The sequence below is a fragment of the Ornithorhynchus anatinus genome, chromosome 8 (genome assembly GCF_004115215.2).
Source record: "Ornithorhynchus anatinus isolate Pmale09 chromosome 8, mOrnAna1.pri.v4, whole genome shotgun sequence".
NCBI lineage: Eukaryota > Metazoa > Chordata > Mammalia > Monotremata > Ornithorhynchidae > Ornithorhynchus > Ornithorhynchus anatinus.
Window position 1 is genome coordinate 9,192,825 of NC_041735.1, and position 25,864 is coordinate 9,218,688.

The window sequence follows — 25,864 nt, forward strand, 5'->3', positions numbered from 1 at the left end:
AGATGATGACTGGGGTATTCGTTAAGCACTTACTATGTGCCAAATACTGTACTAAGTGCTGGAGTCAATAAATTATAAGTAATTCGTACAGTCCCTGTCCCACATGGGACTTCCAGTCTAAAGAGGAGGGAGGGAGGACAGGTATTTGAACTCCATTTGAACAGATGAGCAAGTTGAGGCTCTGACAAGTTCAGTGACTTGGCCAAGGTCACACAGCAAGCAAATGGTGGAAACTTGTAGGGAATAAATGTGGTCAAAGTGGAGAGAGAAGGGTGGTCTGACTCTCTGATGGGTTGTAAGAGGGTCAACAATTGGTAACGATTTTTCTGGGATGTTTTAGAACTGTCTGCCTATCCAGGGCCCGTGACCCTCTTCTTGGGGACAGGGGACTGGATTAGATGATCACTCAGATTCCTTCCAACTCTATAGATCTTTGGTATGCTTTATCCTTGGGAGAGTACAGTACGACCATATAACAGACACATTCCTTGCCCACAGTGAGTTTACAGTCTAGAGCAGGAGACAGACACTCCTATAAAGAAATTACAGATGTGTACCTACGTCCTTTGGGGTTGGGAGGGGGGATGAATAAAGGAAGCAAGTCAGGGTGATGCAGAAGGGAGTAGGAGAAGAAGGGAGGCAAAGGTGCTGTTCTGCTACAATTGGTGTTTCACTCCATATTTTGGGTAGGATGTTGTTTCGGGAATCAGGGCAGGTGCTTCTGATGTGGTGGACGTATTTGGGCTCGGTATGCTGCATCACTGGGAGAAACTGCTTGTGCCCACGTATGAGGTGTTGGCAAGGGCAAATGTGACAGAATGAGTTTTTGTGAATGCAAAGCTTTCTACGAACCCAACTGTCACGTTCTGAAAGGGCTGGGTGTGTCTCAAGGCTGACCTGGGCCAGTAGCCAATTATCTGAACTCACTGGGAGGGTACCGCCAATCCAGATAATAATAATACTAATATTTATGATATTTGTCAGGCACTTACTACACGCTAAGCACTCCCCTCCATATATGCTAGATCACCACTCTGTCCACCTTAAAAGCATTCCTAAAGTCACATCTCCTCCAAGAGGCCTTCCTCGATTAAGTCCTCTTTTCCCCGGCTCGCTCTCTCTTCTGCATCCTCTGTGTATCTCAATATGTGACCTTTGGACACGAGTTATTCTCCCCACCCCCATCTCCACAGCATTTATGTGTATATATTTAAATTATGTATTATAAATTATCTATTCATGATAACATCTGTCTCCCCCTGTAGACTGTAAACTCATTTTGGGCAAGGAAGATGTCTGCTAATTCAGTTGCAGTGTACTCTCCCAAGTGCTTAGTACAGGACTCTGTACATAGTAAATGCTCAATAAATATGACAGATTGACTGATTGTACTTAGCTCTGAGGCAGATACAAGATAATCAAGTCAGACACGGTCCCTGTCCCTCATATGGGGCTTGCAGTCTAAGTCTAGATATTCTATCTACACTTTCTTACCCTCTTCACGAGGAATTGAAACAGCATATTCATCCTGCAAGGGCTCATATGACCAACCAGTGTGCATTCCGGTTTTGAAGAGAAACCAGAGCATGTCATGTGACTAGACAACCCTAACTGCACACAAATGCAGTCTCTGGTTGAGCTGGTTCTGCTGACGTTATCAGTTTGGGCGGCTTAGTTGCCCGTCGAGGGTATTTACCCACCTGGTAATTATTTTAACCTGTGCAGTGTAGTGTTAAAATCTGTTTTTAATATTTCTTGCTTCTCACATTTCTGAGAATTTCTCCAAGACCACTTCTTGCACGAGTACTGGCCCTTGAAACTCTGACTCTATTACACATAAGCCTCTCCATTCTTCTAGTCTAATTGGTCTGTGATTCTGATTCGACCTTAGAGGAGATGGTGAAGAGCAAAGGCCAGAGAGAGGTGATAAGGTTAGCAGAGTGTGTGCTTTCAAATTAATTAAATGTAGGTCCTGGGTTCTAATGTCAGTTCTGCCACTTGTCTGCTGTGTGACCTTGGGCAAGTCGCTTCACTTCTCTGGGCCTCAGTGATTAAGACTGTGAGCACCGCTATGGGACAGGGACTGCATCCAATCCTATTTGCTTGAATCTACCCTAGTGCTTAGTACGGTGTCTGACACAAATACCACAATTATTATTCTTATTAGAGGTAGTAATCATGTTAATTGTGGTATTTAAGTGTTCACTGTGTCAAGCACTGTAATAAACCCTGAAGTAGATAGAAGATAATCAAGTTCCACAGGAGGCTCACAGTTTGTGGGAGAACAGATATTTAATCCACATTAAATACATGAGGAAACCAAGGCACAGAGGAGTGAAATGACTTGCTCAAGGTCACATAGCAGGCAAGTGGCAGAGGCCGTATTAGAACCCAGATCTCCTGACTCCCAGTACTGTTCTCTTTCCACTTCGTCTCTTGAAGTGGTGGCAGGTATCAAAAAAAAGGTGGAGTTGGCTGGCAGGCAGGAAGAGAGAACGGGGTGACCTTTTTTGAGAGGTCAGTTCAATTATTTTAAAGTAGTAAAATATGGATACTGTTTCTGCGCAGTGGAGACCCACTTTTTAACTCTTGCTCTCTATCAGTATCACAGGAAGCTAGGAGTCAAGAGCGAGACCGTTTCCTCAGGGAATCCCACTTCAACAGTGAACGCATTTGAGTCTCTTTTAATTCCCCAATCCCTCCTTCTCAACCAGAGGTTAACGATCTGCCGCGCTCTACCTCATTTTAATTGTAAGTCTGGAATTTCTTTATTCTCTTCAGTTCTGTCTTTACCAGGGTATGTGCTTGGACAGAGTACATAAAGAAATTCTTGGAATTTGGAAAGCTTCTAATTTATCACATAACAAAGATGTGCAGGTGAATGATAAATTCTGCCAGGGGATTGCACGAGAGGTTCACGGGCTGAAACTTTTCAGGCTCCTGTCCTCCAGAGGGCAGTCCGACGCTACACAGTATTTAATCTGGAGAATTGATTCTGCGTGTTTCTAAGGGGGAAAAAATGCTTGCTTGCCCATAAGAAAAAATGTGTTCAGCATAAAGAACACTTTATATAAACTTTGCTTTGGCTGAGGCTGAGAGGATCTCTCTTCTCATTTCTTTAGGCTGTGGGATAACTGCCATTGCTGAGAAGAATATTGCAAATCCACACCACCCAGGAAAGTTCTGAAAATTCAAAAAATGTGTGAGATTTGTGCAGTTCCCTCAGTTTGCTCTTTTTCTTCTATTACGGAGTTCTCTTTTTGGGGGGTGCAAATGCGAGTGTAGACAGAGTCAGGAGGAAAAGAGAATTACAGGACACACATCACAAATAATAATCTCTCAAAAATAGTCCCTCAACATTAGTAGTAGTAGCAGAATAATTTATAAGTGCCCACCTAATATGGTGCACTATACTAGATGCTTGGAAAATACAGGCTAATGAGGTGGCCTGCCCACAAGTTTCTTATACTCTTTTCTAGATTTTAAGTTCAAAAGACAAAGACTACCCTCCCTCAGTTAATTTTCTTCCACTTTAGCTCTTTCTCTCTCTCTTTCTACTTCTCCCTCTTCCTTCCCTCTCCAGCAAATCTGGCAGCAATTCTTGACTTTGCCTTTCCTACATACGCAGCCACCATCAACGATCACGACGGGTTTTCATGTTAATTCTATCGCTTCAAGAAGCTGTAAAGCAAGGCCATACATTATATTCTAGGGCCTGTGTTTAGCAAGGGAAGATGCAATACCCCCCCCGCCCCATCTTTCTCTTCCTCAAATTGCTCTTGCTGAAGCCAGGGATCTCTGACTGAAGGAGTTCTCTGACTGAAGGACGGTGACAGAACAATCGACACTCCATGTTCCATTAAAGCAGGTCTACGAAAGTGTAGGAGTAATTGCATTTTTTAAGAATCAACTGTGGGCAAAGCACAGTGCTATGAGCGAGACATAGTGGAAAAAGCGTGGGCCTGGGTCAGAGGATATGTGTTATAATCCTGGCTCTACCACTTGCCTACTGTGTGACCTTTGGCAAATCACCCCGGGCCTCAATTTCCTCATCTGAAAAATGGAGGTTAGAGAAGCAGCGTGGTCTAAGGAAAGATCACAGGCCTGGGGGTCAGAGGATGTGAATTCTAATCCCAGCTCCACCACTTTTATGCTGTGAGACCTTAGTCAAGTCACTTTACTTCTCTGTTCTTCAGTTACCTCATCTGTAGAATGGAGACTAAGACTGTGAGCCCCAGGAGGGTCACGGACTGTGTCCAACCTGTTTTTCTTGTATCTACCCCAGCACTTAATATAGTGCTTGGTACATAGGAAGTGTTTAACAAATACCATTAAAAAAACTACCTGCTCTCCCTCCCACTTCTACTCTGAGTCTCATATCTGACCTGAATTTCTTGCATCTGTCCCAGCCCTCATTAAGGATGATGATAAATTCAAGAGCAGTAGGACATCATGGTTCCTTGTGGCTCATTCCAAAAGTCACGAAAGTTGCTGTTGCAGCCACAGTCACAACTTTCCCAACGTTCCAAAAGTTGAGAAGGTAACACACTGTCAGACTTTCTTTTCCAAGGCTGAAGCCTCCTTGCTGACCTCCCTACCTCCTGTCTCTCCCCACCCCAGTCCACTCCAGTCACTCTGCTGCCCAGATCATTTTCCTACAAAATTGTTCAGACCATGTTTTCTCACTCCTCAAGGAACTCCAATTGTTGCCCATCCACCTCCACGTCAAAGAAAAAACACACCTCACCATTGGTTTTAAAGCACTTTGCCCCCTCCTACCTTACCTCGCTAATCTCCTACAACCACACACTTCACTCCTCTAATGCTAACCTTCTCACTGTACCTCTATCTCATATATCTCTTGCCCACATCCTGCCTCTTGCCTGGAATGCCCTCCCTCCTCGTATCCTACAGATAATTACTCCCTCCAGCTGCCACTTCAAAGCCTTATTGAAGGCATATCTCCAAGAGACCTTCCCTGTCTAAGCCCTCTTTTCCTCTTCTCCCATTCTGTTCCGCATCGCCCTGACTTGCTCCCTTTATTCATCCCTCCTCCCGGCCCCACAGCACTACCGTCCGTATCTGTAATTTATTTATTTACATTAATGTCTGTCTGCCCCTCTAGACTGTAAACTCTTTGTGGGCAGGGAATGTGTCTGTTTATTGTTATATTGTACTCTCCCAAACACTTAGCACCATGCTTTGCATAGAGTAAGCACTCAACAAATACAACTGAATGAATGAATGGAGCAAGGGCCAATGGGATTCTGGGGGCAGGGGGAGGGGCTGCCTCTCTTTCGGGGGACAGACCCTGGTGAGGGCTGGTGTTTGAGATACAGTCGTGTCCCCAAGCTGAAAGGATAAATGACAAATGAGCAACTCTAAGTCAAACAGTTGTTCGACTATCCTCTAGGTTTGCACAACTTTTCACGTACTCAGAGAAGCCCATATGGGTCTCTGGCTCTTCTGGTAAGCTACGGTTTGGGATAGTGAAATGCCACTCTGCTATGAGCTGCATGCGAAGATTGGAATCTCAGCCAACCCAGGGAGATTCCATATCCTGCCATCCAGGCCCTGTAGAAGTAATTAGCTGCAAAAGCAAATAGGGAGGCCTCTTCTATTTTAATTGACTTGGAGCCACTACTAAGCAACACCTCCTTTCAACACTTTCGAGGGTATTTAGGGGGGAAAAAAACTATTCTAAGCTACAGTTTCTGAAGATTGAACGCACACCCCCCGCCCCACCCAAGAAAGCTTATTATGGGCAGGGAATGTGTCTCTGTTGTATTGTACTTTCCCAAGCGTTTAGTACAGTGCTTTGCACACGGTAAGTGCTCCATAAATACAATTGAATGAATGAATGAATGAATTTTATTGATCATTTAGATCTGCATTTTAATAAAGCATTGAGTGCTCATGGAATACACAGTATTCTTCATGTTTCACGAAGCAGCAGGGCCTAGGGGAAAGAACATGGGACTGGGAGTTAGGAGACTTGGTTCTAATGCCACCTCCATCTCTAGTGGGATCTTAGGTAAGTTACTCTGCGCAGAGCACTGTGCTAAGTGCTTGGGAGAGTACAGTATAACAGAGTGGGTAGACACGTTCCCTGCCCACGATGAGCTTTCAGTCTAGGGGGGAGATGGACATTAAATAGATTAAATTATGGATATGTACACAAGTGCTACTGGGCTGAGGAAGGGGTGACTAAAGGAAATATAAGGGAAGGTCCTTGATGAGCTGGTGTTTCTGCCTTTTAGGAACCTATCATCTGCGTCCAGATCTCTCTAGACATCCCGATCTTCCCGAAGCCCAGGTAAGCAAACTTTGTTCCTGCCTCTGTCCTGGAAAGCCCTCCCTCTTCAAATCCAACAGACAATGACTCTCCCTGCATTCAAAGCCCCGTCGAAGTCACATCTCCTCCAAGAGGCCTTTCCTGACGAAGCCCTCCTTTCCTCTTCTCCCAATCCCTTCTGTGTCACCCTGACTTGCTCCCTTTACAGGCCCAGATTAAAGCTCTAGTGGGGCTGGAGCAAAGTTCACCTTCTCTGCACTCAGTGCTGGTCCTCAGTTATAGCAGAGACTGGATGGCAAAATGTCTCGGCATCTTCTTCCTTCCCCTTCTCCCATCTCCAGTGTCTGGAAATCACTGTCCCAGCCCCGAGGCTGGGAAACGGGAGGGGGAGGGAAGGATGCTGTGGGTCGCTTCAGTGTCCTTTGGAGTTGGGTCAGTGTGGGCAGGTCTTGTACCATTCACGATATTTGTCCTGGCTTCCCTGGCCTGCTCCGTGTCGCCATTATTTCTAAGTTGGTGTTCCGGAAATCTTTGATAATAGGAATGAGTCAGAACGGGGCAAGGGGCTTTAATCAGGACTAAAAAGGAATTGTTCTTATTTCTCTGAGGAAAGCAATTTTGGGCAAGTTTGTTTAAGTAGGCAGACTAAAAGAAGTGGGCTGAGATGAACTGAGGCCATTTCCTAGAAGCAGTGTGGCCTAGTGGAAAGAGCATAGGCCTGGGAGTCAGAGGACCTGAGTTGCAATCTGGCTCTGTCAACTGCCTGCTTTGTCAAGTCACTTAACTTTTCTTTGCTGCCTCATTTATAAAATGGAGATTGAATACATGTTCTCCCTCCTATTTGGACTGTGTCCCATGTGATTGCCTTGTATCTGCCCCAGCACTTAGAACAGTGTTTGACACACAGTAAGCACTTAAATGCCATTTTTTTAAAAAAGAAAGCAGAGACCAAACACTATTACAAAACAGGTAGGCAAATAGAAATGGCCTGAGATGAACCGAGGTGGCTCCAGGGAAAAAAATCTCTCCTAGTGGAACCCTGGACTTTCAGGGGTTTAGGAGCATATAGTCAGCTCTCGGTGGGAGGGATACATAAGGGAAATTCCCAGTTCATCCCCAAATCCCATTTCATCACAGGACAGCCAGTGATTTCAACCTCTTGCCCTGCCAGTCTATTTTCCAGAGTTGTTAACGATGGCTGATTGGAATTTTTCTCCTTGTCCCTTGCAACTCATTGGTGAAGGTGCTAATGAGTTAGGAGTGAAGTGACCAAAAGCAGTGACAAAGAGAAATCATGAAGACTGGTTAGCTCAAAAACCGAGATTAGAGCTGGGAACAGTCGAGAATGAACCCAATGGTTTTAGCAAATCACGGTGAGCTGATGACCCAACAATTCCATGTCTGCACCAAATCAGCCTCCCCATCAGGATGAAATGGTCATTTGCTTAAAGTGGAGAACATGTGGCTTCAGCGTCCTTCACTCCCAAGAATCAGGCCTAAAGGTGGGTTCTCTGAGGACAGGATCCTAGTCACTAAAGAGTAATGGTGGTGATGGGGTCTCCCAATGAGAGAGCCTCGTTCTTGAGAATCTAATAATAATAATAGTAATTATAACAATTGCGGTATTTGTTAAGCACTTACTATGAGTCAAGCGCAGTATTAAATGCTGGGGGTAGATACAGTATAAACCGGTCAGACACAGTCCCTGTCCCTCATGGGGCTCACCGGCTCAATTAGGAAAGAGAACAAGTATTTAATGTCCATTTTACAGATGAGGAAGCTGAGGCCCAGAGAAGTGATAGCCCCAGGTCACACAGCAGCCAAGTGGCAGAGCTGGGGATTAGAACCCAGGTCTTCTGAGTCCCAAGCCTGTGGACTTTTCACCAGGCCATGCTGAATGAGTATAGTAATGATGGCTTGCCCAGCACCACTTGGTCACCTCTGCCAGTCATGTCCCAGCTGGAGCAATGGGTGTAATGTTTGAGCAGTGTGACATGCACCCCAGAATTTTACCTACAAATCCTATTTGTGAGCAAAGTGACCCTGGCATAGTGTAGCACCCTAACCCTGCAGGAGTAGCTTGCAGAGAGAACCAGAGAAGCAGCGTGGCTTAGAGAAGCATCGTGGCTCAGCGGAAAGAGCCCGGGCTAGGGAGTCAGAATCCTGTCTCTGCCACTTGTCAGCTGGGTGACTTTGGGCAAGTCACTTAACTTCTCTGTGTCTCAGTGACCTCATCTGTCAAATGGGGATTAACTGTGAGCCTCACGTGGAACAACCTGATGACCCTGTATCTACCCCAGCGCTTAGAACAGTGCTCTGCACAGAGTAAGCGCTTAACAAATACCAACAGTATTATTATTAGCTTGCTGTTGGTTTGTGGGAAAGAGCATGACTCTAGGAATCAGGAGACCTGGCTTCTAGTCCCAAGTTTAGGAGTACCTACTGAGGTCACAGCATTAGTGTCCATCAGTGCTGAAAGTTTCCTATCAAAGAAACGGGGAAGCAGCATAGCATAGTGGATAGAGCACGGGCCTGGGAGTCAGAAGGTCATAGGTTCTAATCCCGTCTGCCACTTCTCTGCTCTGTGGCCATAGGCAAGTCACTTCACTTCCCTGAGCCTCAGTTACCTCATCTGTAAAATGGGGATTAAGACTGTGAGCCCCAGGTGGGACAGGGATTGTGTCCGATCGGATTTGCTTGTGGCTACCCCAGCACTTAGCACAGGGCCTGGCACATCCCAGGTCTGCCACTTGTCTGTTGGGTGGCCTTGGGCAAGCCACTTCACTTCCCTGTGCCTCAGTTACCTCATCTGTAAAATCTGGATTAAGATTATGAGCCCCAAGTGGGACAACCTGATCACCTTGTATCTACCCTAGTGCTTAGAACAGTGCTTGGCACATAGTAAGCTCTTAACAAATACCATAATTATTATAATTATTATTATTATTCTAGTAAGCACTTAGTAAATACCAACCAGGGTGGGACAGGCCCAGTGTGAATCTGGAAAAATAGTTGGCTAGCCTAGGCAGTGAAGACTGCAATCAGTCCTTCAACAGCTACCAAGGCAGCTAAAGAATACCTTGCTGCTAAGATGCCCATCGGAGTAGCCTAAAATAGCAGTCCCTTTTTATTGTTTGTTAGCTGCATAATGAAGCACTAACCCTTCCTGTATGACTTCACAACTTAAATGATTGTGAGGAATAAGATAACCTTATTGCTGGCACTCCTTCAGCCTGAAGTAAACAAGTAGGAACCCAGGCTCAGTGCCTGAGAATAGCAGATGCTGTTTCTGAAAGAAGGGGCCCCTCTTTATTTTGGGCTGCCCTGCACTTAACGGTATAGAGATGTCATGAGGATGTTCTTGAGAGTGCAGATGCAGAAGTGAAAGTTGTAATTGTCAGTTTGTACCGGAAGAAACTTGCTGTGCCCTTTGCCAATTTCGTGATGACTTCCTTCTTTTGCCAGGGGTTTTGGGGCCTGTGCCGGGGAAGGCAACCAGTGTGGGAGGGAAGAGGTTGGGGTGTCGCTGCTTACCTGGACCCATCTAAAGTAGGTCATGGGGAAGCGCAGGAACAGTCACAGGTGTGTCTAGGGAAGGAACAGATGGAAATTGCAAACTCTGCTGGCAGGATTATATTAGCACAATGTAAGGTAGCTGAGGTCTGTTGAGTAACTTTGCTGCTAATGGGGGTGAACCAGTTACTCCTCTTGCCAAACACAAGACTTTAAGGAGCTGTCTGATTTTCTCTTCCCAACATTTGGCTCAGAAACGACATCTGGCCATTGCATACTTAGCAGGAAGTGTTGTAGCAAAAGGAGAGTATGTTTTAGAGGGAGAAAGGCAAAATCGGCAAGGCTGAGAAGATAAAAAGCGTGGTCTCTGCTTCTGGGATTCTAGCGTGAATTGATTCGGACATTTCACTGCCTCACAAATGCAGCCTGCTCGTAGCGTAATTCAAGAAAGGATCCCCGATGCATAGGTGAAATGCTTCTTTCAGGTGTAAATGCCTTTCTTCCACCTTTTTCCCTATTTCATTCATTCATTCAATTGCATTTATTTATTGAGTTCTTAATGTATGTAGAGGAGTGTACTAAGCACTTGGAAGTGTACAGCATACAATAAACAGACACATTCCCTGCCCACAACGAGCTTTTGATGGTGTGAGAAAATGGGCTAATCTTGGAATTAAGCTTTCTATGTGTACTGTAGGATTTGAAAAAGACTTGTCAAAGGGGAGAAATCCAAGAATAATCTTCCTCTTTTCTAAGTTATTTTTAAAACTATGGCCTTCTCCACAGTTGCTTGTATCACAGCTCACCTACACCCCATTAAGGAAGGTAGAAAACATGACTGGCTTAATGAATATGTTGATGTTCATTTTCACATGTCCCACATCAGATGTGTTGTAAGAGGTTCATGACTGTCTTGTTTTGAGTTCTAGGCCTTTCTTTCTTTTAACAGTGAAACATCCACTGAGTGAGGGAGTTTTTCTACTTTGGGTCAATCAGTTGGGCTTCGGGTCGCTTTGGAATCTTAGGCACCCTGAAAAGCCACCTTGGGCAGGCCAAATTTATTGTAAAGTCAGTCCTTAATGAATTTCATTGCCGAGTAATAAATATTCATCACTTTCTGGATTCTTTCAGGCACGTGTACTAGGAAAGCTTTGCTTACTCTGTAAGGTTGGTTCTAATCCTGAAAATTTATAGGTGTTTGCTCCCAAGATGGTATAGACTTCATGTCTTTTACTAAATCCAGACCTAATCTGTTGAGATGATCTGACTTGTGTTTTCTGACCCTTCTTATTCCCTGGTTTCCTTTGGGGGCATTTGTTTCTTCATATATATGTATATAAATATACATAAATGCACATTAACAAGTATGTATATCTGTATATATGTATAAATACACACATTATATATATATATACACATTTGGCCTTTGTATTCAAGGAACATGCTCACATGTGAATGGTACTGAAAAGACTGATGTAAAAAGGACATCATTTTACATATAAAGCCAGATTCCTGGACATTAGTAGAGTTGGTTCCACACTGACCTGTCTGTTTTTGATGCTATCTCCTGCAGTGGGCTCTCAGCAGGCTTCTGTTATGTTGCACTGATTGAAAGTGTACTTCACCATCTCTCTCAAATGATTTTTCTTGCTCTACAGATCAGCATATGCCCTCTTCCATTTTCCCATCCAGTAACTGTTTGGGCATCCTGTTGCCATCCATGCTCCTTCCATCCTCCCCACCCAGTGAAACCATGTTGCTGTGAGCATTGCTTCATTGCCAGTAAGCCGATTGATTCAGGAACCAATCCCACGGGAAAAACCCAGACTGGTTTTGCACCTCCTAAGCAGGGCTATAATATGATGTTCCTCATTTCCTTCCTTTACACTTCCTTCCTTCTCGTTTTGCTGAATTGAACGGATCTTGTTTTAAATCTCAGCGTGCAGGGAAGTCAAACAAGATGGAAATTTTGTACTTCCATTTATGTTCCTGTTTATGTCTTTCCCTTTTGGCCCCAAGATACAAATTAAATGACTCAGCTCAGGTTTTTGGCTTTAGTAATCTGGTTAGAAGAGTCCAGTCCTCATTGTTGGGGATTTGAGTGTTCTAGCTCAAATGGTTGGGAAAATCTGCTCTGGCCCCAAATAATCATCTTTACTGACTAATTTGGTGTGTTTGTTTAAATTTGCAGACTTAGGTAACACCATAATTATCCGTCCTGAATTGACTTTGGGAAAAAAGAAGCTCCCTCACCCAGCAATATTTAGTGTAGAAAATAAGAAGTCTGGTATTTCTAAAGGTAAGAGATGGTCATTGGTGTGTTTGAGGAAGACAAAATGAGGTAGTGTTGTACCAGTGGTTCTTTAAAAAGATAATGGGGAGAGGAAAGCATTTAAATCGATCAATCGATGGTATTGATAATTTACTGTGTGCAGAGTGCTCTATTAAGTGCCTGGGAAGTTACAATAAAGTAGGTAGCTAAGCTAAATTCCTTTCCCTCAAGTTGCTTACAATTGTGAGGCCCAATTCCAACAGGATTATTCAAAAGGTAGTTATTAAAAGGTAATTTGGGGAGCTTGGGATTTAACAAACCTGCATTTTTCTATTCAATTTTACATCCTGTAGTCAAGTCTACATTTTCCGCCACTAGGCTGACTTCTTTTCATTCCTAAGTTAATGCCAAGTCCCTGATCTGCTCCTCACTCTGTGATGAAATTCTCCTTTGCCTCCAGAAGTTACCTGGTTAAGAACACCAAGTAGATATGAATGTTATGGATGTGATTTACAGTGCACAAATGAGATGGAAAGTTGTCCAATTGTACTCTTAGTGTTGTGCACTGCACACAGTAAATGCTCAATAAAAATGATTGATGGTAATTGCTTGTTATTTACTTGCTTCACGATCCAAGAAACCTTTTAAGATGACATTAACAGGTTAGCTCTCTGATTCCAATTAATTAGATAATTAGTCTAACTTCTACTTCATTTTCCTGAGCAGATTTGGTCAGTCTATCCAAGTCTTAACAAGACTATTCAGGTTGGTAGCTTCAGGCTGAGATCCAGTGTTGATATTGCACTAGTTTCTCCTAGAGGCCACAGAGAGGGGTGATGGTTTTTGATGTCATTTCATCTTTCAAAGAGGCCTTTGGAACCAATTTGCCATTTTAGCTGACCTATCCCATTGCTAAGAATAAAGGAGAGTCTTGCAAGGGACTCTAGTCTGTGAGATTGTTTTGGGCAGGAATGTGTCTGTTATTGTACTCTCCCAAGCACTTAGTACAGTGTTTTGAACACAGTAAGCACTCAGTAAATACGATTGATTGAATGAATGAATGAAGGGACTGGCACCGCTACATTGCTTGGGAGAGGATGTAGCCTGGAGACCATTGAAACCATCTTGGGAGGTGAAAAATAGCAAAATGCTATGGTTTGGGTTGGAGCAGAGCCAAGACTCCCAGGAATAAAATTCCTGATGTTTGAAGGGGTGAACCCCGGAACGGTTTCGGGTTTTCATCTCCTGCTAGGGTAAATACCAGGTCAGAGAAGAAAAATCAGCCACCTAGTTCCTTATTGAAGTCAGCCCCTCCGATGAAAAGACACACACACACTCATCACCCAACTAGAAACTGCTGTCTTTTGTTTTATTGCTAAACGCACAATACAAGCTATATAAAAATATTTTACAAATAGCAAAAAAAAAATCTCATTAAACTGGAGGTCAAAATGTTTTGCATAGGAATGTAACTTGTTGAAACCTTTTTTAAAGGTAAAATTTTCAAAAAATTAGAACCACAGTCCAAAAACTATGTTTACTTTTGAGACACTTTTTCACTTGGAGAGTGTTGTATGTTGGTACAGTATTAGCAGGATGCATGTATGTGGTGTCAGTGTACATCTAATTGGAATTCTTCCACTTCTACGTTCAACGGAAAGGTGGAATGGAGTTGCTGTATTTAAGTATTGTTGTTTGATTCTATCTCCCATATTCAAATGCAGATCTGGTCGAGGACTCAGATACTTGAATTGTAAATAGCATTCAAAAGCGATCATTTCTGTCAATTCCGTCAAACAATTTAAGCGGCCACTTTGGAGTTATTTAGCTGCAGTCTTTCTGGCTGGCTCAGAAAGAAACTGTTGAGCTTAGACTCTGATCTCTTCCTCCCCCTGTTTTTCCTCAGCAGCTAATCTTTCCTTTCCTTCCCCTACCAGGGGCTAGCCTCTTCATTTTCAGCTTTCTGAGAGTCTGGTCAGAGAACAATCAACATTTTCTGATTTTCCCCAGGAACAGGATTTTGCTCAGGGCCCCAGTTCTGTGCTCCTTATACAGGTGACACAGGCCAGTGGCATCTCCTTGGCTTGGGCTTCTTTCTGCTCTTCCAAATAATCATGGGCTCAGTTGAGTATTTTACAACTGTTCAACAGCAGTCCAGACCTCAAAGCATGACCCTACTTGAGGATCTGTGAAGATTTCCTTATAAGGGTCAAGGTGGCACTTTACAATCTCACCCCTTTGTAGAGCTCCTGCTGAGCAGAGAGAGATTTTTTAAAAACCAGTGGAATATTGGTTTGTTTTCCACACCAAATGACAAACACAAAAGGGTGTTCAACTCAGAATAAGCGTGAGTTCTTCCCCAGCCCATGTGTATGTAGTAGGCTAAGGATTATTCACCCAATTCAAGTGCTCTACGGAGGACTATCCCAATACACCTGAATTTTATGGGCCTGGGAGAGTCGGGAACCGTGCAGGGATTGGACTTTCTGGAGCAGTGGTCTGGCATCCAAGTTCCCAGACCCCATGGCAACTGCGAAGGCCGAAGCACTCCCTCGGCCCCCTTTCCTTTGGGCACACTAAGCCACTTCAGCTGTGGCCCCACCATCTTCCCCTTTGAAGAGTCCATTAGTCCTCCGATACTTTAGTCCCCTCCATTTGGAACCTATTTGGCAGGATGGCCTTCTCTCATCACAACTTTTTCTGAGTTTGGGTGTTTGGAATTGAAACGAAAACCTGAGTTGACCATACCCAGAGAAAACCCAAATCACCCACTTGCATGCTTCTCCCAAGGTAGGTTTTTATAAATAGGGTATGGATTTCAGGGGTAGTATTATGTATTAAAATTGGGTTTAAATTTCAAAGAACTTAAGTTCTCTTAAATTCTATTCTCACAAACACTGTTCAGGCGGTGCTTTTTCTGTAACACAGTATTTATGAGTGACCCAGAGGGCTAAATAAATGTTGCACAGCATAATTAGCTGGCAGTGGTAAAACAACTTTGCTAGATTTGGGGCACTGGACTCCAGAGGAAAGGCTAGTCTTGATTTTGACATGTGGACCTATATTTGAATTGAAATGAATGGGAACCTTCACAGAAGAGGTAAACCGAAACAGACCATGGGGACCAGTTACCCCAAGAAACTCCACACTAAAGAGGACAATCCTCTAGGAAAAAAACCACCCCCAAAACTTAGTAAACATTTAAAAATGATTGAGTCTTCTATAGCTTTCCTTTCCAAAGGCTTGTCAGTGTTACTCATGACAATGGAAATACACAAACATGCGAAACCAATCAAAAAGAAAGCAATTTAAAATTGAGGGTTTTTTCCCCTTAATTTTAAAAATTATTTGGGAGATAAAATAAAATTAATTGAATAAAACCCTAAAATCCATAACCATCATAAATGCAATGCGTCTCCAAGTAGATAATGAATAACATAGTATATTGGTTTTACTATTGACCCATCATTAGGCAGAAACAGAACAAAACAGGAAACATCTGAGCCAGGTTGACATATTAAAAATGAAGATCAAATTTAAAAACATCTCCAACAAAGAAATGAGGGTTCTCTCTTCAATCCAATGCATTTCTCCCATCTACTCAAGCACTTTGTTCCAGCAGAAGTTTTGCTGGAAAACACATTCTATAGGATACACTCATCCAGTATCAAGAATAAATCATTTCTGATAGGGAAAATTTCATCAACAACTTCATAGAAAAAAATAAGACACTGGAAATATTTCAAACCGACTATTTATAAATATTTCTGATCAAAAAGGAGTGAAGTATGTGGGGCAGATTTAAAAGCATAGGTGTTTTAAAAAAATACAGCTTAAAAAATATATTTTAATAACATGCTGGCTAGTTTGAGAACTGTTTAAGATATATTATCAAGCAGCAGCATTTTTATAAAATAGAGAATAATAGTGCTACCTTTGAAAATATCCTACATTCAGAAAAATGGTGCATTTCTACTAGAAGAATGAAAGTGATACATATTTACATAAGTATGACAAAGCAAGTGCAAACCCTGACTTCACTATATTCTTTCTACACACATGCAATAGTCCTTTCCTGTTACTGCTGTTCAGGTCTCGTATTTTGCTCAATTCTCTTGGAGAAACTGACCTGTTTTTTTCTCTTCATTGAAAAGAATGAATGAGCAATTAAATACTCTCCTAGCAAACTTTCTTTCCAACATTTGTAACCCCCAAACTTTGCTGGTATGCCCGCTCCTGTTACACTTTCTCTACCCGTTTCTGTTGCAAGATGGATGATGGTGTTTTATGGAGAAATTTGGTGCAATCATTTATGGAAGTGCATCCTGCAATCTGCAGCTAAGCCATGTTGGAAAGGGAGAAATATAAACAGAGGTGAGAGTTTCAGTTACATGAAATCCCATTTTGTTAGCATGATATAAGATTGATGGAAAACCCATTTGTCTTATTCACTCGGTGGACAATGCTGTTGGAGAGAGTTTGTTACAATAGCAGGAAGGCACTTTGGTAAAACATTCAGATATCTGAGGAAAGTCTCAATTCCCTCATGTGCAAATATGGGCTATCTTCCAGATAAAGTGAGAACAAATTACTCACCAAACACTATTAACTCTTCCAAGGTGAACCTAATATTTCTACAGAGAGAATTATTTTGTACTGCTATTAATACTAAAACATTGCTCAGAAAAAATTAATAATTTAGTATATTCTTCAGCATTGCTATATTAATGTCTGTTTTGTTTCAAAGAAAACAAAGCATAACTGTCTTGAGATCTCCTTCCCCCTTGTTAGAAAAAAATAAATATAAAGCATCGATTGAATGAATACATATTAATGGACATAAAGCAGCATACATACTAACTAAATCTGGCTCCATAAGACTAAGTTAACCTCTCTGTGAAATTTAGTACGTGCTTTGGGTCCTGATCTCAGCAGTGCAGTTCTGTTACTTTCGGTAACTTATTGAGAATTTAATGATGCCATGTCAGGATGAGGTGTGGACCTTCTTGGGTATTTCTGGATTACTATGGGAATAAATATATTCCATAAAAAGCAAGACTCTATAGAAGTAAGATGAAGCATATTCTGGTGCCTTTTCCCTAGAACCTTAATTACCAAGCAACTGAGAAGCAAGCTATGTTTTTTGTCAAGCGAATGGCCACTAAAACAGAGACAACCAATTGATATTTTTTCTTCCCTTAGCTGGAGTGAAAATACACTTAAAAAAAACAAAAAAAAAGGAGCAAGCAAAACAAAAACAAGGCCCAATAACTGGGGGTCATGGGCTCTCCTGATCTTTAGAGAGTGCTAAAACAATTTGGTTTTTATAACCTGTAATCCATTCTGCAGTGGATTTACCAGGGAACTGGGAAACAACAGGAGCCCAATTTTTAGTAGGTTATAAGATGTGGCTCCAGAAAAACATCTGCATGAAAAAGAAAGTTAAAGCCCCACAGAACCTGACAAGTACTTATTTTGTGGGTTTTGATTTGTTCTTTGCAAAAACTGCATGATACAGGGAAACTATTTAAATGTCACAATTATTACAGAATGTGCAGTTGAGATAAATAGTTTGAAAAAGTAACAAAGAAAATTCAAACTGAGCATTTCATCTGGCTTTTATCCTAAAAAAAAAAAGTTAGTGCTGTTTAATAATGAATAAATGCTTGGGATTTTGTTGTAGATTGTAATTTCTGGTTCAAGCTGATCCTGAGAGAAACTTCAAACAGATTAAGATAAAAATCTCTCTAAACCTGCTATTCCGGTACATATTCTTTGGTATATCTAGAACATTTTTAATTTACTAAATCTGATCTATTTTTTTTTTTACTGTTTTGTTTTTTTTTTTTTTAACATGGAGAGAGTATTGGTAATAAAGGAACTTCGGAAGACCTCGTAGGTTAACTTTCCAAAGCGAGGTATTCTATCTTTTAACCATCCTCCCAAAGTCCAGGACAGTGTCATGATCATAGCCCTTCCTCAGTAGGTTGTTGCTGGGGAGGAGGATGAAGGTGGTGAATGATCCCAAATGGCCTACAGCACCACACCTTATTTAACTTCAGTATTTTTGAAATGGAATTCTTTGGGGAGGAGTTAGGGGGAGGAAACTAAGCTGTGAAACTATGCAAACCCAGCCAACTCTGGAAATGGAATACTGGCCACAACTTTTAATGGTTGCCAGCTCGATTTGCCTGGCCATCTAATTGCAATAATGGGCGCATAAGAGTTGTAAGCATCAGGCCGAGGCACTTTTGTGGTGATCCCTGAAATTGGGTCGCTTAGTTTATTCATTTAGGTGAGGGGGAACCAAAGTGGCAAATCCAGCATTTGTTCCTCTTGAACTTTGCCTTTTATGTCTCCAGGCACTACTGGGAGGCAGTGAGAACTTCTTTCTCTCAGGCAATAAAATAGGAGTTTTAGTACTTGAGGTTCTCTGTTCTATGCCCCCCGCCCCCCAAACTTACGCCTGTTTGTCCTCACAATAAAGTTTTCATCTCAGGAAAAACCCTACTAAAGCACTTACTAATATTGATTGCCTTATTTAACAAAATATCTACTGCACTCTCTTTGTTACAATATCATTAGTCTCTGCTCTATCCTTTCTATGGTATGGTATATTTACTACACATGCTTTTAATACTTAAGCAATGGCATTGTTTAAACAAAACACAGAACAAAGAAGAACCCTTAAAACTTTAAAAGCCATTAAGATGTACAAACTACAGGTGACAGAGAAATATCTGTAGCCCTTACTTATGTTCGTTAACAATCTTCGGTATATTAAAAACTACATGTTAGCACCGGCCTCATGCACGGATTATTCAACGAGGCTGTCAGGAAAGTTTTAACCTCTAGCTTCTGAAGGCCTTTCAAAGCTGAAAAATAAGTAATTAAAACTTAAAAACATCACAACTTGAAATAAAAATCTCTAATAGATGTCCTGGTATTAGCCATAACAATTTCAGGACAGAAGAAAGAAAATGAAATTTGGATGGAGCAAACTACAGGCTGGAGTAGAGGTAACCCGACGGAAACAAGGTTTATTTTCATCTTCTCTATTTTACCATGGTTTTTCCTCTGGCTGGGCACAGGAAACATTAAGTGTCTTTTCCTTCCAGATTGGTTGACTTCAGCACTCTTTTCTCTCAACAGACACAAAAGAGTTCTGACCTGGAAAACAGCATGAGGGCTGTGATTTCACTTGGTAAGGAGGCACATCTCTGTTTTTGCCTCTTCATTTCCTCTGATGACACGGGCGTCTTCTTCTCAGGGCAGTGCTCCGCTGGACTGATTTTTCTTGTTCTTAACTTCTGCAGCAGGCATCGAGTATTTTGGTTCAAACGCCCATCCATTTTAAGGTTGTACAAAATGATCTTTGGAAAAAAAGGAAGAACGGCCTTTGCGATGTTTACAGAGAGAGGTGGTGAGCGTCTTAATCAAGAACGTCAGCTTTATGCCAATACATTGTTTCGTCATGTTCAATCTGGGCTTTGAGATGAACGGTAAAGGAAACAGAAGGTGGTAGCAGGGGCGGTGGGAGAATCCAAGAGTTCAGTTTCGGAAGGATTCAATATATGTTGTCTTGCTAATTGCTTCTTCTACGTCTGATTTCTGGCAGGGAGGCCAGAAAATTCCTTCCTGATAATCTCATTAACTACAAAATAAAAGCGAGAGAGTGGGGGGGAGGGGTGGGTGAGTGAATACAGATAAAGTGGATTAGGTTACTTTCATTAATCTAAACCAGAACCTCTTGGGTTGAGAATTTTTTATGTGCCAATTTAGGGAATCATTCGGTTCACCTGCATTTAACATAATAAAATGGATTTTCCTTCTGAAAGGTAGCATTTCTTTCTTTTTTTTTTTTTTGACTGTGTAATAACTGGTGGGCTGACTTTTTAGAGGTGACTACAAAGGCACCAAATAACAGTTCCAGGAACCGTGGAGTTTGAACACACAGTGTGGTTTTAGAGTAAATTAGTAATCTCCTTCATTTCCATCTCTCCCGCTACCATCTTTGTATAAAACTGCAGCAAAATTTAAGGATTTATCCATTCAAAGATACAAAACAGTCCTCCGAACAACACGTTACCACATGCAGACAAGAGAAGAAGAGGCATGTCATCCACTGTAACAACTAAATAGAAACTGACTTTAAGAAATTACCATTTGAGGAAGGGAGTTTTTCAACAAAAATTCATCCCTGTCTGACACAAATACCCAGTTCTGAATCCTCCCTTTAAGGGTGACAATGAGAAACACCAGCTACCTCAAAGTGATACTCTGAACTGGGGCAAGGAGATGCAACTCGGAAAATAAAAGGCCCTGAAAGGGTTAATGCACGTTGAAGGGGTAACTTCCTTCTTCTCAGGGCTGCCATGGATCGCCTAAGGCTCACCCTAAAAATATCTGCCTCCACTCTCACTGTTAGTGATGCAGGGCATGGAGGAATGGAGGATTGGGAAGAGGAAGTGGAAGCTGCAGAAATTGGGAAATAGAGGTGACCACTGAGAATGGGAAATCAGCTACTTGTGGATGCTTTCCCCCCATTTTAAAAATTAGTTCCTTTGTCTTTTCCACTATGGTAGAAGCACGTTACCTGGAGTGTAATAGCTATACCTTTTTGGAATTAGTCATTTAAAAATGATCCTCCTCAGATTGCCTGGAATTTCATTTTGATTTCCTTTGGGCTCATTCTTAAAGCCAGAGCGTGGCTTCCCTCTTGATTCAATGCCCAGAAAAGACATGGGCTTGCAGATTTTTAGTGTGCAGGTGTTAATTAAACTGGCAAACTCACAAGATCTCAGTAAATCTCTGCCTCAGGGGTGGCAGTGAGGCCTAGTGAAAAGGGCATGGGATTGGAAGTCAGGAGACCTGTGTTCTAGTCCCAGTTCTTGTCCCTTCCCTGCTGCATGATCTAGGGTGAGTCACTCTGCTTCTCTGCACCTCAATTTCCTCTTCTGTTAAATCAGAATTAAATATCTGCTCTCCCCTCTCTTTTAGGCTGTGAGCGCTGAGTGGGACAGGGATCGTGTCCAATCAGTATCCTGTAATGATCCCAGAGTTTAGGACAGGAGCTTGCCACAGTGTAAGGGCTTAATAAACAACATTATTACCATTAATATGCCAGAATTTGTTATAAATGACAATAAATCCTAGGATAGACCAAAGGAGATTCACTAAAAGCTATCATTGATCTCAAACTACATGGCATGGTGGAAAGAGTCTGGGCCTAGGTTCTAATCCCAGTTTTGTCGCTTGCCTGCTGTTTGACCTTACTGTCATTTATCTTCTCTGTGCCTCATTTTCCTCATCTGTAAAATGGGAATTCAATACCTGGTCTGTTTCCTACTTAAACTGGGAGCCCCATGTGGGATAGGGACTGTGTCCACCCTAATTAACTTGTATCTACCCCCAGTGTTTAGAACAGTGCTTGGCACTTAGTAAGCAACAAATGGCATGGTATTAAATACCATAACAACAACAACAAAAAAAAACCCCAGAAAAACCACATACACCATTCTGAAGGAGATGTTCCATACAAATAAAAGACACAATCTTTTCTCTGTCACATATAGCCTGTGCTAGTACAATTGCGGGTGTTAAAAAGGATCCTAGCAGAATTGAAGTGAGAAGCTGCTGCTGGTTGTTTTTAATAGTCCAAGGAGGAAATGTTTGACACAACCAGCTCTTTGTAGGAACATTGCTGTCCATTGACAAGCTCATCCAAATCATTCCAGGCTCTAGGGTGCAGGATTTTTTTAAAAAACTTTTTTTAAAAATGGAGCTGTAGTGAAAGCAAACTGCCAGTTGGAGGTGAGATTGGTTTAGTTTCATGGTAAGCCTTTTAAGCCAGGATTTGAAGGGCTTCCTGTTTTCTCAACCTAGGAAACGAGAGGAGTAGATCATTAATGGAAACTTCGCAGTCTCTGCTTTCTAAAAATAGTGGCAAGGTGAAAGAAGTGGGCACTAACGACTGCATAACAGGGTCATTTCCTTTATAAAAACAAGTGGGTTGGGACTTCATCAGGCATGATTTATCAATACTTTTCCTTTTACTTAGAGCCACCCACCTAATGGGAGGAAAAGGGAGAGTTTTCGGGCCGCTCAAAATTCCTTTTCACGTAAACAGAGCAAAACTGGCGAAATAAGAGAAAAAGAAACTGAAGAGAAAGCTTAAAAAAATATTTGAATCTTGCTCATGGGTTTTCCTTTCAATGATGACATTATACCTCACTCTGAATTCAAACCTATGCGACTCCCATTTACGACTTTGCATTGCAAATGTTGACTCTGATTCAAGACCTCCCTTCCAAAGTTCCTCTTTGAAAAGACATTTGCCTTTTGGAACAGGGACCTCCGTTTTCATTCCTCTTCATGTAGATGAAGATGGGGATAGGCCCCAACCGATTAAGAACCCAAGACTGTTCACCTTCCAGCACAATGACTAAACCGGCAAGCTCAAGGATCGCCTCAAGAGAAGGGGACCCAGATAGGCGGTGGAGTAGCAACCAAACCTCACTCTAGCGTTCTGTGTTTAGCCTTCTGTGGATGTGCACAAGATATCCAGCTCTGAAAGCTGGGCCATAAAAGCCAAGCAAATTTGATATACCATTGCGTTCGCCTCCCTGCCCAGGCGCTTTGGTTGAGCAAAGGGTTGGATTACATTATTCACTGCAGCCGTTTATGTAAATCGGGACTATTTTTAACCAGGCTTCTGCCCAACATGTTTGGTACGTTCAGATAGTTCCAGAGCATTTATTTAAAGTGGCAGGCCCAAAATATTTTGGGAGACACCCCGGAGATGAGGTTGATCTAAAAAATATGGAGGGCGGTAAAAGAAGGGTGAGACTCTGCGAGGAAATGTAGGTTGCCTTATACATGTGATGATGAGTGAAGTCTTCCCCAGGTTCCACAAAGGATGAACCACAAAAGCTGGTCGAATTGGGATTTGAGGCAAAAGGAAATTACTTTTCCTTGACCTTCCAAGGAACAAGGGGCAGAGGAAAAGCCAAATAACTGCACATTCTTGAACTTGAATGAATGTGTCCTCCTTCCACAGTCTCCTCAACAAGGATCGAAAAACAACACATTTCTATAAAACTGTACTCTTTTCATTCCTCATGCTGGACTGTACACTGTAAGGTTATTGTGGGCAGGGAACGTGTCTACCACCTTTGTCATACTGTACTCTCCTAAGCGCTTAGTACAGTGCTTTGCACACAGTAAGAGCTCAATAAATACGACTGACCGATTGATCATGCTGAAGAGCACAGAATTCTACAAGTTAGGGAGAAGATGAGGCTTTCAAAGTTATTAAGTAACTTGGCCGCCCTGAGATGAGTCTTCAGAGCCAGCATGTCAGCCTGGCACTCATCCCTGGATCCCCATCCCATTGTGACTCTGGGAATCAAGATGATTTGCTCATCACGGCCCTGTAGCATGTCACTACTGTTCCCCTCAGCCTTGACAACTTTGTGGTCCCCTGCTACATACTCACTTGCTTATATTCCAAGGAGAAAAGTATCCTTGGGAACTTGTATCCTTGCTCCCAAGGGCAGAAATCAGAGCATCATGTTCTAATGAAGGTAAGACCAGTTTTTCAAAAGGAAGTTCAAATAATTCCTACAATCTCAACTGAGGAGCTGTTGGCTTGGAGGACACAGCAGGGGGCTGGGAGTCAGTGGACCTGGTTCTAATCTCAGGTCTGTCAGTTGCCTGTTGTGACCTTGGGCAAGTCATTTAACTTCTCTGTGCCTCAGTTTCCTCATCTGTAAAATGGGGATTTAATGCCAGTTCTCCCTCCTACTTAGATTGTGAGCTCCATTTGGAACGGACAGTGTCAGACTCGATTAACTTGTATCTACCTACTCCAGTAACAATAATAATTACGGTATTTGTGAACGCTTTCTATGTGCCAGGAAAAGTACTAAGTGCTGGGGTGGATTCAAGCAAATTGGGTTGGACACAGTCCCTGTCCCACATGGGGCTCACAGTCTCAATCCCCATTTAACAGATGAGGTAACTGAGGCACAGAGAAGTTAAGAGACTTGCCCAAGGTCATATGACAGACAAGTGGCAGAGCCAGGATTAGAACCCGTGACCTTCTGACTCCCAAGCCTGTGATCTATCCACTATACCACAGCTGTTTCTCTGAACATTACTTAGAAGAGTGCTTGAAACATAATAATCAAATGTGGCATTTGTTTTTCTTGGGTTTTTCTTGGGTATTAAATCCCCATTTTGCAGATGAGGAAACTGAAGCACAGAGACATCAAGTGACTTGCCCAAGGTCACCCAGCAGGTAAGGAGCAGGGCTGGGATTAGAACTCAGGTCCTCTGACTCACAGGCCTAACAAATTCTATTGAAAAATAAACTGTAGGGAAAGAAAAATGCAACTGGCCTGAGTCTGTTTCCTAATCCTGCTCCACACTGGACGACTGGACCATTTTATGACAAACTATAGTTCTAGCTCTGCCTTCTAAAAATTAGGGTTAGAATTATCTCAGGGGTCAAAGGCCAACCTCAAAGTGGTCAAAAGGGAGCCGGAGGGCAAGTATTACATTGTAGTGGCAGGGTCACTGGGCTGCCCCAGCTGTTAGCCCCGGGGGGTTGGGGTAAGCTCAGTCTAGCTTGCTTGGGTGGCTGGCTCATGGGACACCGGCCTTTGGAGAATATCAACAATCTCACACAGTTTTAAGATGATGTCCTGGGAGCCTCTCAGCATTTCTGAGTTTGTATTTTTCCCATTAAATGCATGAAAAGGAAAGTAAAGGAGGGACTGAAAAGCCAGTGGGATGAATCACTTGTCACATTAACAAAATAAGTTGGCCAGAGATGAAGAGGTTGGACAGTAGGGTGTGACGTGGAATGGACTGAAATTCATCTTATGGCCAATAATGGAAAGCGATCATTCTTTTGTCTTCAGTTAATACATCCCTTCCCGACTTGTCCTCCTAGAGAGAATCCTATTGCAGTGAAATGCAACAGAAGGAGCAATTCTATGGGCCAGATGCTGCTCCCAGAGTGGCTGACACTCCATTTTGTTCGCCCTCTCTCATCTCCAAAGGCATAGAGGAGCACTGAATGACAAAATATGCAAAGCACTACTGATATAATCTAGCCTAGAAGGGCCTTTGCTAAGAAAAAGGAAATATTTGGGGGTTCTGATGCATGGGTCTTTGAAGGCTCCTTTGGACGTCTCTCTAGTGAACAAACAGAAATGAATGAAATGAGCTTTCAGGAGGGGGATGAAGTTATCCAGAGACTGCCCTTCTATTGCACTCTTTCTGTTTGCTAAGTCGACTAGCAGCCGCTCAGTAGCCCAAGCCAATTCCCTACCTCCCATCTTGACTGTTTTGGGGTGAAAGACTCACGTAACTGGTCATGGCACTCAGATCAGTTCGTTGGCAGCCAATGGGGTCTTTCAAGAGATCAATCATAAATAAACACACAGACAATTAAGAGGGACTGGCTGTCCTGGGGAATCTGGCAGTCATCTATTTCAGAAAGTCCTGCTCTGTTAACATTTATATAACAAAGTGCTGGTATCCCAGCCAAGCCCCGAGAAATTATGTGCCTGAAAAACACAGACTCTAATAGGAGGAAGGAACTTCTATTAACTATTAGTAGATCCAAACAGAAGCTCTGGTCTTAGGTTTTCGTGGGCTAGCAGAAATGTGCCAGGGTAGGGGAAAAGACCAGATTCAGAGAGTACTGTGTTATCAGGGAGGTAGGGGATGAAGCATTTATGGACTTTTGTGGCCAAAGAATGGTGGCCAGACAT

At 42.5% G+C, this 25,864-nt stretch overlaps 1 protein-coding gene and 1 long non-coding RNA gene across 9 annotated transcripts in view; one reads left to right on the forward strand and one right to left on the reverse strand.

The window, feature by feature from the left end:
* Positions 1-4,343: 4,343 nt before the first annotated feature.
* On the forward strand, positions 4,344-19,296 carry LOC120638544. The gene is made up of 4 exons (XR_005660243.1): positions 4,344-4,540; positions 6,261-6,316; positions 12,000-12,107; positions 19,233-19,296. It is a non-coding gene; the product is annotated as an uncharacterized LOC120638544 (long non-coding RNA).
* Positions 13,425-25,864, reverse strand: part of NFATC2 (nuclear factor of activated T cells 2) — a 142,733-nt gene continuing 130,293 nt past the window's right edge. For 6 of the 8 annotated variants that reach the window (XM_029070332.2, XM_029070326.2, XM_007671395.4 and 3 more), the window contains one exon: positions 13,425-19,734. In XM_029070332.2, the coding sequence (XP_028926165.1) occupies positions 19,679-19,734 (56 nt within the window). In that variant the 3' untranslated portion in view covers positions 13,425-19,678. The remainder of the gene's footprint in view (positions 19,735-25,864) is intronic. The other 2 variants (XM_029070330.2, XM_029070328.2) reach the window with 1 other exon arrangement.